The 17,148-nt window shown below is 27.1% G+C and overlaps 1 protein-coding gene across 2 annotated transcripts; it reads left to right on the top strand.

The window, feature by feature from the left end:
• The first annotated feature begins 246 nt into the window (after positions 1 to 246).
• On the top strand, positions 247 to 13,682 carry LOC145846927 (vitamin D3 receptor-like). Of its 2 annotated transcripts, none has more exons than XM_082953461.1 (6): positions 247 to 401; positions 1,758 to 1,881; positions 4,930 to 5,195; positions 6,346 to 6,576; positions 10,303 to 10,434; positions 11,701 to 13,682. In XM_082953461.1, exons 1-6 carry the CDS (start codon positions 363 to 365, stop codon positions 12,445 to 12,447), a joined length of 1,539 nt encoding a protein of 512 aa, XP_082809587.1. In that variant the 5' UTR covers positions 247 to 362; the 3' UTR covers positions 12,448 to 13,682. The 2 variants fall into 2 exon arrangements, with proteins under 2 accessions (XP_082809587.1, XP_082809586.1); XM_082953460.1 differs by having other exon boundaries at positions 11,698 to 13,682.
• Positions 13,683 to 17,148: the final 3,466 nt, after the last annotated feature.

Raw genomic sequence — 17,148 nt, 5'->3', positions numbered from 1 at the left:
CTAACATGTTTTTTGTAAACTTAAAACTTTCTTTTAGTACTTAGTTAGAAAGTAAACTTTTAGTTTATTTTTGATATGTCATTAGCTCTTAATATTAGATTTATCTTTAAAAAAGGCTGATAAAACTTTTTGTAATAAATTAAAAAAATCAAAGTTCTTCTAAGACCAGAAACAATATTACAGATTGAAAACTACTAAAAAAATGTATAATAAATGATATATTTTTGAAACTATAACAGTGTTTTGTTAATTAGTTTGTTGTTAAATAAATTTTGCATAATAATTTAAATGGTCAACTGGATACTCTTTGAATTTATTGAAATAAGAGTTTATATCTATTTCCTACCCGGATTTCTAATGTTATGACTGGAAAGCGTTTGAAAAAAGTAAAACCCATAAAGGTAGGTAGATCTATAACAATTAAATTGATGCTTAGATAAAGTTATATATAATTGTAACTATTATGCTGTAATTTAAATTTTATATAAAAATGTACTTAAGAATGTTTTAAGTTTACAAACTAAAAAAAACATAAGGTTGGTAAGTTCTTAATTAACAGGTGAAACTTAACAGTAAAAATCTAATTATAAAAAAAAGTGTTTGCAGGTGGCATAAATTTGAAAAAATACCATTAAACTAAAATAATCTGTCTTTAAGAAGACTTGTAATAAAACATTAATTAAATAGAGTAATGACAGTCAATTTAAAACCATATATCAAATTTTTTTTCACAAAAAACTTTATTTGTTGTATAATTTATTTTCAAGGTAAAACTTGCATCATAGGTCAGTGATATTTGTTAAATTGCTAACCCCTACAATACCCCATTAGGGGTTTTTTCTTTATTTTTTACAAGTTGTATTATAGTTAAATTTATTTATTTTATAAAAAATTGTGAATTATTAAATTTTTGAAATCAACGATGTTTTGTTGTACTACAAATATTATGTACTCTTAGTAAAATACAAATAGCACAGCTCCATAGAGTTTGTATTAAGGAAATGGTAGTACTTAGCATAGAAAAATCTTGATATTTTTAATAAACTGTTAATTTATAGTATTTTATTTCAGCAAACTTGTTTTGTTGGATCCTTCATTAGAAAACATTGTTAACAACTTTTAATTTTTAGTATTTTTCATCTATCTAATATTTGAGATAATTTGAAATGAAGATAAGGATTTTCATAATTTTACTATGCAAAATGCAAACTAAAATGACAAAAAACTACTTAGTACAAATATATATTTTCCTGAAATTTTTATTGATCTCTGTAAAACCTTTAGAATTTATCCTTTTGCAATACATCTTTATTTACTTTTTTTTAATAAAAATGTTTTTTTAATGTTTTTGTTTAAAAGTTTACAGTTAACATCTAATGTTTAAAAACATTTAATTATTGATAATATTGCTAATTAAAAATAAAAACAAACTAAGTTTTGTTGGAGTTTTACAACATCAACTTTAACTGTACTCAATTTTTATAAAACTAATCATGTTTTTCAATTTAAAGTAACAGCATAGTCTACAGAGATTTAACAAAATTGTTAGTACTGGTATTAACTTTATGAACTGAAATAGAAATGTGTTATTAACTTTATATAGATAAGCGCTGTTGGTTTTTAATAAGTTGAGTACTTTTTTAATTGTTGTAAGTATATGTTAAACTTCTATCCTGCAACAGTTAAGAACTGATAGAAATCATTTCACTCAAAGTTTTAAGTTGCTTGCACAAAAAAAGTGTTTAATTTTTGCTCAGGTGTGCAAGATATGTGGGGACAAATCAACGGGTTTTCATTTTGGTGCAGTCACGTGTGAGGGTTGCAAGGGATTCTTCAGAAGATCAACTCAGAAGGGTGGCAATTTTGCTTGCTTGTTTGATGGTTGGTTTTTACATCAATATTTAATTTATTTGTTTGTTTCATATGTGCAACTACATCTGTTATGTAAAAAACAGTTATAACAAAACCCACTTAATATTTATAAGGTATATTCAATTTACAAAGATACACGTGAACAAATATGTTTCAACTTTTAAATTGAATATGCAATAGTAATTTATATTATACCCTTGCATTTTTTTTGTTGTGTCTGTCAAAATCAAGTCATTGTACTGTATATTAGAAATATGTGTATAAAATTAGCTGTCTTACTATCAAAGTTATAATTGTTAGAAGTTGTTGTAAAAATATTTAAAGGACATGCATATAATACTTTAATATTAAAAAATTAGAACAGTATAGACAAAAATTATTGAAATCTTGAACAATAAAAAGAGTATGAATAAATATTTTGAGTTTAGTATTTTTAAATAAATATTTAAATATCTTAAATTTGTTGTTAATAAATTAATACAGTTCTTTATAACTTGGTATACTTTGTTGATTAATATTAACTAGTCAAAGAGTTATTTAATATTAACCTTAAAAAAAAATATGTTTCAAATATCTTTGTTAATAAAAAGATACTAAAATATCATGATTTAATTAAGAGTGTTAACAAAAATGACACATCAATAATCTTAAGTTACAATGAACTAATATTTCCTGTAATATAAACGGTATTTGAATTAAAATTTTGTTATTGTTATATAAAGTTAATAAAAAGTACTTTTTGTAAAATTAGTAAATCATTAAGTCTGCTCTGGCATTTATTTTTGAAAGTAAGGTGAATAAAGATAAAATTTTGAAATAAAAAGTTAAAAAATGTTTGTGTGCAATAAAGTAAACGCAAACAAATTTATAAAATTAATTATTTTGTGTAGTATATTTATTTACACTGTCATATAATGACACTAGTATAATAACTTTTTTGTTTTATACATACTTTTAAGTATCCTCTAACATTGTTCATTATATTTAAAATAATGGTTTCATCATTCGTCTACTGAAAAAGCTTTTTGATTCATTTATATAGATACACCTTTTGACATGTTTTCATTGAAAAATTGTTGAAAATGCCAAGTACAATTATAAAGGAAAATGTTTTATTCATGACAAACAAAAATAAAATAAGTGTAATACTTCTTTGTCACTTAGTCTATAAAGCCAGTAAAATCTGGAAATGCTCAAGCAAAAACAGAAAATTTAAATGAAAGTTCAGGTGTTTTTGTGGTTGAATTTTTACTATTTTAAAGATTTTTTTGATATACTGAAAAAAAATAGTTTGTTATATGTTTTTGGTTTCCTGTGGTGTAAATTTAGTAAATACTCAACTTTTTTCAATATTTTTTTTGTTAAATATCTAGACTCAATTTTTTACTAGTACTTGAACAATATAGTGTTCAGTAATATAGCTTTTATCATGTGTTTGTTAGACAGATAAGCATCAGATACATTGCAATAACTGTAAAATTGTACCTTTTATAAGTAGGCTTGTCAGTATAAGGTCTGGATTGTGGTACACTACATTTATTGGTACTACTCATCATAATTAAATCCTACCTTATTTAATTACTGTGTAGTAAATACTCGGTGGTATTTTAGCCTACATTATACTAATCAGACTATACAAATTGAGTAATGTTTCTGTTATAAAAAATAATTACAGAAAACTATTATAATAACACTGTTTCAAAAGTATAAGTTACTTTATAGATAACTTGTAATATATGAAACTAAATAACAATTTAAGTTTAAGTGAAAAATAGTTTCATACTTTTAAACTTTAAATAATGTGACTTATAAAACATTTAAAGAACTCTTAAACAATTAAGAATTATTAAATAATAACTCTAATATTTAAACCAAAAAATACTCTAACAGATTTACATGCAGTTATATTATAACTATAGAGGGAACGGGTCAAAATTGCACATTGGGACTAAATTGCAAGAAGGGTCAATTTTGCTCAAAGATAAAATTGCACGAAGACAAAGTTGCATAAAGAAAATTTTGCACAGAGGGTCATTTTTGCACTAGAGTAAAAAAATAATATATATGTATTTAAAACAAAAAGGTTATTTAATAAAAACAAAAAAAAAGTTACTGACCAAGGGTAATGGTTAGGGGTAACAGTGATAATAAAAAAATATAATAATGAAAAAAAAAATAACCTGTGCAAAAATGTCTCCGTGAAAAATTGTCTGCTTGTGCAAAAATGTCCCCTCAAGCAAAAGTGTCTTCGTGGAAAAGTGTCTTTGTGAAATTTAGTCACCTCGTGCAAAAGTATCTGTGTGTAATTTTGTCAGCTTTTGCAAATTTGACACCTACCCAACTATACATTTTGTGTATAATTCTCAGTCTCTAAGTCTTATCAACAACAACTCGATCCCATAATAGTGATAGCATTGCCTAAGAATCTTGCGTTCTAGTTGACTGATTTTGTGAAACTCAACATGAAAACAATGAAAAAGCATATGAAAGATGCATTCCAATAGATCAGTATATTTTTAAGGGTTTTTAAATTTTGATTTACAAACTGTTCAAGTTTATCTTTTAAATAGGTTTACCAACAAAATAAATAACAGTTTCTGTTCATGCTTTTTATCATATAAGCTTTAAACTGCTTGAAAAAGAGCCAACTGTAGAGTTTTTATAACTTTGTAAACTTACTCACATTTTTTTAACTTACTGTTGTTGTAATTTTACTAAAAGTATATAATATCTGAAAGCTCCAAAAAAGTTGTTAGAATTTTAAAATACTTTTTCTTGAATATATGTATGCTTAAATAATAGTTTTTTTTTGACTACCTTAGATGGGCAAATTTTTTATCTGGTAGTGTAGACCTACCAGTCTTTCGCCGACAGAACTACTTAAAAATAACTATTTCTGGACTGCTTAAGTTTGAGATTATATACGTTTCTATAACAATATGTATGATAACAGTTTGAAACCTCTTATAACTTAAGCCCGGTATAGGCCACAAATACTATTTTCTATTTCTATTAACGTTAAAAACAACAGTAGTAACAAACTTGTTATGTTGAAAGGCGACTGCAAAATAACGAAGCTGACGAGGAAGCACTGCCAGGCGTGCAGGTACAAGAAGTGCCTGGGCATCGGAATGAGGAGCGACCTGATCATGACCAGCGAGCAGGTCATTGAGAAACGCGAGCTGATCAGTGCCAACCGCGAGAAGAGAAGGCTGTTGAAGGTCGCCTTGGAATCCGCCTTTGAGAGCAGCTTGCCGGATCGGCAGCACGTCAGTCAGCAGCCTTATTGTCAGCAGTTTCCGCAAAACTTGTCTGTCAAGCAGGTTGGAATGTTGATATAATAGTTTAAAATTCTGCTTTTTTTTTGAAGATAATTAAATGCAAAGTTTGTATTTGAGAAAAAGTTGCTGAGATATTGTTCAATTTGTTTTTGAAAAGCATGAGATTAAACAACAAAAAGTAGAAATAAGTTAAATTATAGTTTGAATATGGCATGTAAAACTTATAATTTAAATTTATTTTGATTTAAAAAAAGCAGTTATGAAATTATATATAAATTTAAGACTCAAAAAATCATATTGCTGCTAATTTCTGCTGACTCAGATATTACAAAAATTAAAATCTTTTACTACTGCGGCTTATTTAAAACTTAATTTAGTTCAACTAAGCAATATCTTAAACTTTTTTTTTGTTTTTTTTTTTTTTTTTTTAAATTAATATACAAATTTTATATTAGTATATTATATACATTTTATTTTGTTATGTACTAAAAAGTCTGTATTAAGTTATAATGGAATCAATGTAACATAATGGAGGATTTATTATTAACTTTAAAGACTGTCCATAAACTCAGGCTGACTTATGCTCAGCTTTTTTTTGCTTCAATGAGTGACAACTTTATTAATGTATTTTTAAAGCTAGATGACCTTTGTTTGGTACAATGCTTCTTTAACCTATTAATGAGTATAATTTCAAAAAGTAAACTAATAAACTTGAAAGTAACAACATAAAGGTTACTATTATGTAAATAAACTTTGTTTATGTCTCTTCATCTAAAACAAATTTGTAAAGACATAAAAAGTAGCTAGTTAAATTTTTATGATAAAAACTACAAATATTTTATTATTTTTTTAGAAGTTTTTAAATTCAAATTCAAAAACTATTTACATATATCAAAAATTAACAATTATAACAACTTTAGTTTATTAAAAAGATCGTTACAAAAGTAATGTTTAGTGAGCACTTAAATAATCTCAAAAATAAAATTAACTCATTTAACTTTTATTTTTTTGCAAATATTTTTTTTTCTTTTTTTATCACAGTAAACTTCTTTCTGATATTAGTGTCTATAATCTTTTTTTTATTTTTCCTATGATGAGAAACGTTTTAAAGCATCAGTTTTTCCAATAACAATATTCAAATATCACTGTACTGCCTGAATAAGCCTGAACAATCTTACAAACGTTAAATCAGAAACCACCGGTTGCCGCCGAACCGCAGCACCGAATGACCATGAGCCAGAAAGTGTTCGTGGAAATCCTGCTGAAGCACCACAAGGACAGCTACGATTTCGACTACAAAGACTTCGAGTCCTTCCGCGGCCTCGACCAGATACACGTGCCTGAAACGCCGCCCAGCAGGGAGACTTCGTTCGCGTGGTTCGCCGCGTCGAAGAACCCCGACCTCTTGCAAACAGCCGACAGCGTTAGTTTCAAGAATGTGTTTTGTTGTTGTGCAGTTTATTCTAATGAACTAATTTTAGGAAAAAATTTTGGTTAAGTGAGATATGCTTTATTGTTTTGGAAACATGTTTGGCGTGTTTGTGTAGCCTTTAAATAAATTTAAAGATTTAAACTTGTTGCCATAATAAGGGTATAGCATTTGAAATATAGTTCAGGAAAGTCAGGAAGTTAGATATAAACATGCTCTTAATAAGAAAGTTTATCAATCACTATAAACTGTATTTTGCTAACATTATTTAAAAAAAAGATTTGCTTTTGCAATTTTTTTTAAGGTCTTATTGAATTTTTGGAATAAATTAAAATCTTCTATGATCTCACGTGTGTTTTTTCTATGCGTTAGAGATACAAGCATTTTACTTATAGAGCTGTTTATTGCATATACATCGATCATACACAGATGGTTCAAATGGCGCAATAAAAGTTATATAATTGAATCCAGCAAAAGAAGTGTTGTTTTAATCTGCCTAAATTAAAACTGAAAACTTAATATAGTTTTAAGTCTTTGTTTATGTATTTTTGTGTCAGTTTTAATTTAGAATTTGATCAAAAAGTCAGGGTTTTTTTTCAGCTCGACATTTGGCAACCCTGATAGTTTGTAAATCAGAAATATTTCTAACTAAGTTACAGAAGGCATTGTATATATTAAAATTAATATGATTTTGGTAATTTTGATAGACATTTGTCTATTTTTTAAATAAAGAAAAATAAAAAAATCTGTAACAGAGAATAAATTTAGAATGAAAACGTTAGTTTATAGTTTTAATAATTAAAACAAAAAAAAAAGTTTCTGAGTTTCATACACTAAATGAGCTTTCAAAGTAGTTTAGAATAATAAATTTTAGGAAATTATTTTATTACGTAAACAAAGACATTGATTAAAATAAGTTACTTTTTAGTTTTTACAAATCATGAGAAACTTATAGAACTATTCAACTTTGCTTTATCGTAAAATGCTTTTAATTCTATATGACAGAATAGTAATTTGAAAGTAACAGTCAGCTTTTTGGTCCGCCGACGACCTAAGTGTTATATTATCTAAATATCGAACACGCAGCAGATATTTTGCACGTGTTTTTTTATTTGAAAGGCAAAAAAACAGCAGAAAAAAACAAATAATTTTTATAACTTTTTCAGTAGTTTTAGTCTAGCTAGAACATCATTCTGTTGTAGAAATTTGCTTTATTCAATGACAAGTTGTTAGTTTAAACCAGGGACGTAGCCAGCATGAAAAAGTTACAAGTGTGCAAAAAGTTATAACATCTGAAATAACGCGTGGTGACGTCACACGGGGTATGGAGAGCATTATTACTACCTTTAATATTTTTGTATTTTACATTTAAGAATGCAGTTTTGTTAAACTTTATATATTAATAAATTTTCATGTATGAGAAATAACTGTATGCAAGACAGTTTATGATCCTACTCACACACCCCCTATGATTCTCCATTCGTTGCTTGCGAACTCTCATAACAATTTTCAATCAAAATAAAGGCAAGAAAATCACAATTTTGTTTAAAAATACGTTAGCTAGGCTTAAAATTTATGTAAGTAGTAAAATTCCACACCATTCTGAAAGTTATTTGCTACAGTTGTTGCTTTTATCATATAATAATGATAAAAAAAATTTTTATGAAAAAAGTTATACATTAATAAATTTTAACACATTTAATAATTTTGTTTAATTTCTCACATAAAAAATCTTGAAATTTTTTAGAATTGCAATTATTTTACTTTTATCAAAAATAGTTTCTAAAAAATTAATGAGTACAAAATGTTATTTCTAGCATTGGTTGCTTCAAACTTTCAGCTTTAAAAAAACCAATCTTTTTTTTTCAAAAACTAATTTATTTAAAAGTTTCAAATACAAAGCAAAATGTATATTTACAAAATAAAGCAAACACTTTTCATAAGAAAATTTGTTATAAACAAATCTGAAAGAATGAACAAAATAAATGGAAGTTGTGTAAAAATATTGAATAAAACAAAATTAAAACCAATTTATTGAACTTATGGTTTTAAAACTTGTGGTTTAACAACGACAGGAAACAAAACACAATGATGCTAAACTTAAGTAATAGTTTAATACGCACTTTACATTTTAAGAAATTTTATAGGTACTACCAGGGTTGTCACTTTACCTGGAAACCTTTAAAAACCTAGAATTTGACAATTTAGCTAAAATAAACCTGGATAACCTGGAATTTGAGAAATTTTGGAAAACCCTGGTTGTCCGATTTTTCTAATGATAACAGTCTATAAGTAGTTAATCACCTACCAAATCCACTATATTGTTATTCAGAAATAAAAAAAACTTAAGTGTTTTTAATATACTCATTTGGTATATAAAGAAATTATGCCTTTTAAAAACTGTTCAAAATGCCTCTTACATCTTAACTATTATATTTATCTAATAGAATACTACTCCTGCACGTAGTATAATACTGTCTATAGCATAAAGTTTTCATTATATGCTATAAGCTATATAAAATAGACATAGGCTGTGAAACATCAAACTCTATTCTATAATAAATGTAAACTTAAAAACTTCGATGATAAAAGTATAGTAAAATTATCATATAAATTTATATTAAAATTAAGTAAGAGAAGAGTATGAACAGAACCTTAATTTAGTTGCTCTCAAACGCTATCTACCTAGCAATTTTTTTTTGTTACCTTTTAAATTCGCTATACCTTATGCATTTCCCTATAATATTTTTATAAATTTTAGTGGGAACCCCAAGTATCTTCTACTTATTTCTATATTTTTATCTTTCAGATTTAGTTAATAACTGAAAAGTCCTACATAACGAAATGTTGTTTCGTAATTGGAATATGATTAAGTAAAATCTCGAAAAAGTATGCTTAATATTTTTTTTTAAGTTTTCTCAAAGTCAAAACTAGCAAGTAAAAGTTCTGAATTTTGATTTAATTGTAATCTAATTTTATGCGTTAGAATTGAATTACAAAGTTCTAAATCTTTTGAATCCATTCTAACCTGGCTAGGTGACGTAAAAAACAAGTATGACAAAGTGCTTTTTGAGCGAATTAAAAATACATTATCTTAAATTTTGTATTACATATAACTTTTGTTACTTTGTTTTATAGCTTTAAGTCTTTAGTATCTACTTGTATTTCACTTTATATAAAAAAAAAACAAATACAAAACTACCTAAATATAAAACATGCATTTGTTGGTCAAGCTTCAATGAAGCTAAAAGTTTTTCCAAATGGAATTTTTTATAAAAACTTTCAACCAAATTGCTGTTTTTTTAATGACTAATCCTCTCAAGAATTTTAATTTGGTATCATGAATAGCTATCAAAACAAGTTATAGTTAGTTTTAATTTATCGTTTGTAGGAATTTAAGATATTTCAACACAAAATGTAATTTTATATAACATAATTATTCACAAAACCTAAGAATAGAACGATAAAGTATTTAATTAACTCTAGTAATGTTTAGTGTAAAAATTAGAGTACAAAATTTTTTTTTTTGTTTTATCACTGGAAATTTATGGTTTTTGTTTTCTTAATAATTTGGGCTTGCTTAACAAAAGTAAACGTGTTTTAAATTTTTTTCAAGTCAATGTTTTTTTTTTATTTACATGAAAATTTTATAAAAGTATGTTTAAAAAAGTTGTTTACTTCAAACTAACAACTGAAACAAGTTTATTATGCACACTGCAGGTTGATTCAAAAAAGAAGTTTGAAAGTGAACTTCACGAAAATTTCTCCAACCAAGAACAAGCAAGAAATGTTGTCAATGAGCATCAGGCAGGGCCGAGTAGCGGGTTTTTTCTGCATGGCACGCATGTAAACGTGAGTGACTTAGATTATTTGCTTTTTACAACTTTTACAATGTAAGTTTTTAAATTTGTACAGTTATGCATCACACTAATGGTTTATGTTCATAATTATTTGTATTACTTATTTTGGTCCTTTGAAGTTTTCGTAATCTATTAGCATTGTATTAGAAAATAGGTCTTATTTTACTGCTGTCAAAAATTATTAAAACTTGATTTTCCATAAAGATGCTATTTTAAATATTTGTTTATTTTAAATAATATGTTTCTAGATAAAAAAATGAATAGCTATAAAGTCTATGTTATTCAAAACGAGCAAAATTTATTAAAATATAAGTTAAAAGATTTTAATAAATAAAATCAAATATTTTATTTATTTGATGTTTTCAAGTAAACGTTTTGAAACAGTATCTGCTTGAAAAGTTAAGATTTAATAGTTTTTTACACGTTCAAAAAGTTCTGAATATATAGTATGAGTATAAAAAAATTATATTTTAAATATACTTGAATTGAAAAAATAATTTTTCACTTTTTTTTTTTGTTGAACTGCTGAGACTAAATATTAAACTTACATAAACAAACATAAATTTAAAAACAGAGCCAAAAAACTAAAAAAATCAGTAAAAGATTTATGTAACAAGTTTCATAACTGATTTTGTAAAATGACCACAGTATTTTTCAGGATATTTGTTTCGACATTCTTATGAAACAGTTATATAAGCTTAAAGTAATGTAACATAAAAAAACGTCAATAATTTAGTTAGATATTTTAAAAGACTATGTAACTTTTAAATTTAAGAAAAATAAATTTTGAGAATAAATAATATTTTCAAACATTTTAAGTGCTTTATTTATGTCAACTTACACAAATTAAAGTAGTTATTAAGTTTGTGTAATCATAAATACTAGTAAAATAAAAAATAAATATGTAAATTTAATATACGCTTACATTAGAACTTTGTAGTTCTTTTAACTTGAGTTATAAAATTTTCACTAATCATGTTACAAATATTTTGAGTAAAGTAAATAAATAAATATAAAAAATAAATTATGGCCTGTACATTTGCATATTTTAGTATATTTTAAAGTCTAGCTATCAAAAAACACTGATGGTTTAACAAAAGTACATAGAAAGTAACCATCATTTTTTTATAAACTAATTCTATAATAATTACCTCGCATATGAAGCATTATATAAACTAAGTTCACTAAAACTTTACAAGTCGATATTTTTTTTTGGTTCGACTCAAACACATAAAAGCACCTTTGTCGTTTCCGGCAGCCCGGAAGCGAGGCGAAAGCTCAACGAAAAGCCGAACCTCGAAACGCCGAGCAACCAGAGGAGATGAGCCACCCGGAGAGGATGCGCTACATCCACAGCCTGCTGCACTCGCAAGGCCTGTCGCTCCACATGCTGAAGGACCAGCGGTCGGTTTGCATGCTGCAGCACTTCTGCGACATCATGAGCTCCGGCATCAGGAAGCTCATCGAGTTCTGCAAGGGGATTCCCGAGTTCCACGAGCTCGGCTTGGGCGACCAGGTCGTGCTGCTGCGGGGAGGGTGCCTGGAGATGCTGGTGGTCAGGAGCTACTTCGCCTTCTCCGTCCGCGGCGACAGCTACGTCAGCAGCAAGTTCAAGTACAACCCGTCGGACTTCATCACCGCCGGCGCTTCCGAGGAGTTCATCCGGGCGTACAACGACGTGCACTGCAGGATGCGCAAGATCAAGATAAAAGTCACCGAGATCTGCCTCCTCCTCGCCCTCATCCTCTTCTCGCCCGACCGCGCCGACTTGCGGGCGAGGGAGCAGGTGGAAAAAATCCAGGTCTTCGCCGCCGAGACGCTCCAAACGCTGGAGTTCATGGAGAAGGCGCCGGAGGTGGCGGTCGCGGACTTTGGCGAGATAATGCTGATACTGACCAAGCTGCGGAGCATCAGCACGCTCTTCTCGAAAGACATCAACTTGCTGCAGCAGGATTTCGACAACGACATGAACCCCCTCATATTCGAGGTCAACTCGAAAAATTAGTTTCTTGCTCGTGGTTTGATTGCAAAGTTTAAAGCTTGTGAGGTGTTGTGATATTGAAGATCGACTAAAACCATGATAATGTTAAGCTTTTGTTGACAATATGATAAACTAGTTGATGTTAATGTAATGATAAAGATGTTTTAGTTCGAGTTTTAAACACGCATAACATTTCTCAGTATGTTTAAAAAATCGTCACTGGTGTTAAAACTCTTCATTTTATTTTTTAAATTACATACTTTTTTTTAAATTTTAAGCTAAGTTTTGTTTGTACATAATGTGTATTTGTGAACAGTGGTTAACGAAACAAAGTCTAAACATACAAACATGTTTTGTTCACTGGTAATCCACTAACTTTTCTAACATTAGTGTATTAATTGCTAGATTTTCTAAACAATTATTATTTTTCATTTTAAAAGATTTTTTTTTATCATAACAAATAGTTATAAATTTAAATTTTTGCCAAAGTTATAGTTTATGTATTACACCAACATGAACGATCGACTTAATTGACTTGTTTAAATGAAAAAAAAAACATTAATTAAAGCTATACAGTTTACTAGAATTCAAAATAATGGTAAATGGTTTTAGTTGTTTTTTTTAAGATAAGTACACTTGATAATTTGCTGCACACTTGGTATAGTGCACTTAAGCTTATAGTTTAAAGCGAAATTGTGGTTACGGTGCAAATAAAAAAAAAAGTTTGTTTTTGGTGTAAAGCTCAAATAGTTTTAACGTATTGAGCATGGTAATTAATAAGTAATAATTTAAAAAATACAAATTGAAAAAAGAAGTGTAATTTAGTTTAAATAATTATAGCTTCATTTTAATCTTACATTTTTGAATTTTAAATACGTAAGATATTTGTGAGTATAATTTAAGATTACTTTAAAATTTAAAAATGAATAAAGTATATAAAACTGACCAAAACAGATGATAAACGGCAGCTTTTTTATCTATTAGAGAACTTGAAGTTGATTAACTACTAATATTAATCTTATTTACATGAAAATTTATCAAATACTGTAACCAGTAAATTTGTTGTATAGTTTTTGGTAGTTTAAAATCATAGTAACGCTCAATTTTTTTCATTCTTTTACAATTTTTTTTCTTTGTTTAGCTAAAATGAATTTTAGATTAATTCGACTGAATTGTTCAAACAAAACTTTGATGCCAAACTTGTCTTTTAACTTACTCTGCTCTTATTGTTTTTAAAAATTATTTTACGTTACATACTTAGTTAAGTAGTTTTAAAATGTGTGCGTATTTTTTAGATATTTTTAGTTGTTTATAAAAACTAAAATGGTTTATTTTGTAATTGGATATAAACAAAATTAATGTAACTTTTGATAATGCATTTTGTAAAAAGAAAAGAATGCAATCTTAAATAAAATTATTTCTCCAAGCAATTTTTTTTTTCATCAAAAAGTTTAAATAAATAAATCGGTTAATCTTATTCTACTGTTTAAAGAATATGTTGTTTTAGTTTGCTCAAAAAATACCATCGAACCGTATAATTTGAACTTGTATTTACAAGAACATATCTGTTTTATCTTAATATACTTAAATACCCTTATTTTAACTTTCTTTGATCAGCATTGAAGAACTTTCATACGTATAGAAGTTTTTTCAGTTAGTCTGAATTACTACTGCTATTTGCATTTTTATATGATGTCTGTAAGTTTTTTTTTTGTTGGTTTAATTCTAGTTGTACGCTTGGCTGCATTATTTTTTTTCATTTTGTAGTAGTTATTAAATTTACATACAACAATGTTTGCACAGCCTCAATTTTATTGCCAAATTTTCAAGTATACTGTTTTTATTGCAGTTTTGGTGAAATTCGTTAGATGTGTGACACACGGATAAAATATTGATTTTTCAAATTAATAAATTTACTTACTGAAAATAGTTGTTTAAATTTGTAAAAAACAGAACAATTTTCAATCATTATTTGTATTCAAAGAGATTTTTTCTGAGGCATAACTTATTTAGAAAATATAACAAAACACATTTATTTTTTTCTTAAATTTATTTGAGTACTTTCGTAGCAAGTCATATAAAAAGTTGTAGCTTACTAAGTTAAAAAAATTGAAATTTAAGTAAAACTATACTGTAGTTTAAAGTTTTGATATATAAAATGACGTAATAATCGAATGTAAAAACTTTTTAAATGCTAATACTGTAGAACTTTGCTGTACTAATAAAATTTATATTTACAAATGAATTTAAAGAAAAACAAGCATCACTGTATAAAACTGTTAAATCATCCTGTGTTAGCAACACTACGCGTAAAGTAATTCATCTCTTTATAAAAATTCCTAACATAGTTGTTTTCCATACTTAGTTTTTACTTGTTTTTCAATATATACATTAACAACTGTTAAAATCAGCTACCTATATTCTACAAAACTGAAGTTTTTGCATACTTGTTTTAAACTAGCAGTTTGTAAAAGTTTTTAGTTACAGATTAAAAAGAGTATTTCAAATTTGATGGTCTAACGTATTTTTTAGAACTTATATAACGCTTGTTTGTTTATAAATAAAAATAGTTTACATAATTTTACTTTTATACTACAAACAATAATTTAAAATAAAATTTTGATGTTAAACAAACTTAGTTTTAATTAAATAAGTTTTTATACCGCGGTAAGATTACAGCTAAATACTTTTTGTTACTCTAAGGTGAATACTGTCGGTTACACCTAAACTACTGAAAGCTTTAAACTAATTACAAATCTGTTCTGGCAAAATATCCAAAATGTAATCAGATAGTAAAAATAAAACCAGTTTGTATAATATATAAAACTATTAAATAAACTTGGTATAACAATGATGTAAAGTTTATTTATACAAGTTGTGTATAGAGCATTACTACTTTATACCATGTATGACTCCATGTAAGTTCAGCTATTTCACAAAGTAATGGAGAAACTTGAGTATATCAAAAGAGGCATTTTACTAAAACATCACGTTTTTTATGTCTAGAAAGGCATTAAAATCGTAGTTTTTAGTTTCGTTTCTTTTTTCTTTGATTAATAAGGAATAAACTTTATATACAAAAAAAAAAAAAAAAACTTGTAATCGATTTTAGCCTTAGAGTGTTGAGTTTTAGCAAGAATTTAAAGTAAAAACTGCTTAAAATAATAACAGTTTATAAATAATCATTTTTTTTTCAACAGCATAAACTTTGCCGAAAAAACTTAAAATTACAACAAAAAAATACAAGCATATATGTTTGCTTTAGAAAGTAATACAAAAAATGTTTCATAACATACCATATGTGCTTAGTTTTGAGAAACTTGTAATGCAGACAAAAATAGAGTTTTTACTTAAAATAGATGCGACTGAGTATAAGTAATGACTACAGCTATTTTTTTTACTTGTTCAATTTTGTTATATTTTTAACTTTGAGTAATTACTTTATTTTTTTAACTTTCGGGTCTTTATTGTTACTTGTTTAAAATTAAGGCTCTTATTTTTTGTTTTTTAATTTTTGGGTGATTATTATAATTTTTTTAGTTTGAGTTTAGGTTTTTTTCACTATATTAAATTTGATTTAAATAGTTTACTCCAACCAAACAAGTCATGATTTATGTAAAAAATTGGTTAGTTCGCATTTTTGTTTTCAATTTTTAAATTTCATACATTTCTTTAGTATTACTAATTATATCTACGTAAAATCTTTAAACGGAAGTTATTCATAAATATAATAAACTTTGTTTACTAATTCAAGCGCTATTGATTTCTTATGAGTACCGAATTAAAGAAATAGAACATTGAGCTTTTATGTTTAGCTTTGAGTACAACAAAACCGGTAATACAGTTTTTTGTTAGTTTTAAGAAATTTTAGACTAAATTACTTGTCGAAACTAAGATTATACTAAGCATTGTTTTTTTTATTTTAACTTTTTTTTTACTAAGAAAGTAATGTCTTTGCACTAAATTTAATAAATATTTTTTGAATGAACTTAGTTTTACATATTTTAATTTAATTTTCGTGGCTTTTGCAATCTAAGATCACATTGAGTGATTTATTGTAACAAGTGTAGTCAAAAATAAACTTCAAATTCACAACTGAAAAATCTTAAGAAATGTGGATTAATTTTATCATTGAGTTTTCATAGCTTTTAACAGTAAGCTTTAAACTGGATAGAGAACAGTCATACTTCTTTTGTCACTTTAAGCTTGACTTTTTATTTGTTTGAAAGCATCAAAAACAAATATCGTTTAAAATACAATTAAACAACTTCTAATTGTCAAGTTCAAATAAACATAAAGTTTTGATAATATCACTTGGACCATCAGACCACAAGCTTTTACTACACTGAGACCTTTTTTTCCTCTGCGAAGAATTTAAAACCTTTTTTTCTAAAAATTTTTATGTGATATTACAGGGAGCGGGTCAGAATGACACAGCGACAAAATGACACGGTCGTCAAATAGACACGGTGCGTCACTTTGGCACAGCGACAAAATGACACGGTGCGTCAGTTTGGCACGGAGGGTCACTTTGGCACGGCGACAAAATGACACGTTGCGTCACTTTGGCACAGAGGGTCACTTTGACACGGCGACAAAATGACACGGTGCGTCACTTTGGCACAGCGACAAAATGACATGAAGGGTCACTCTGGCACAGAGGGTCACTTTGGCACAGCGACAAAACGACACGGTGCGTCACTTTGGCACAGCGACAAAACGACA

The sequence above is a fragment of the Thalia democratica genome, unplaced genomic scaffold (genome assembly GCF_965202585.1).
Source record: "Thalia democratica unplaced genomic scaffold, ktThaDemo2.hap1.1 HAP1_SCAFFOLD_718, whole genome shotgun sequence".
Lineage (NCBI taxonomy): Eukaryota > Metazoa > Chordata > Thaliacea > Salpida > Salpidae > Thalia > Thalia democratica.
This window is presented reverse-complemented; position numbering and strand designations above follow the sequence as displayed.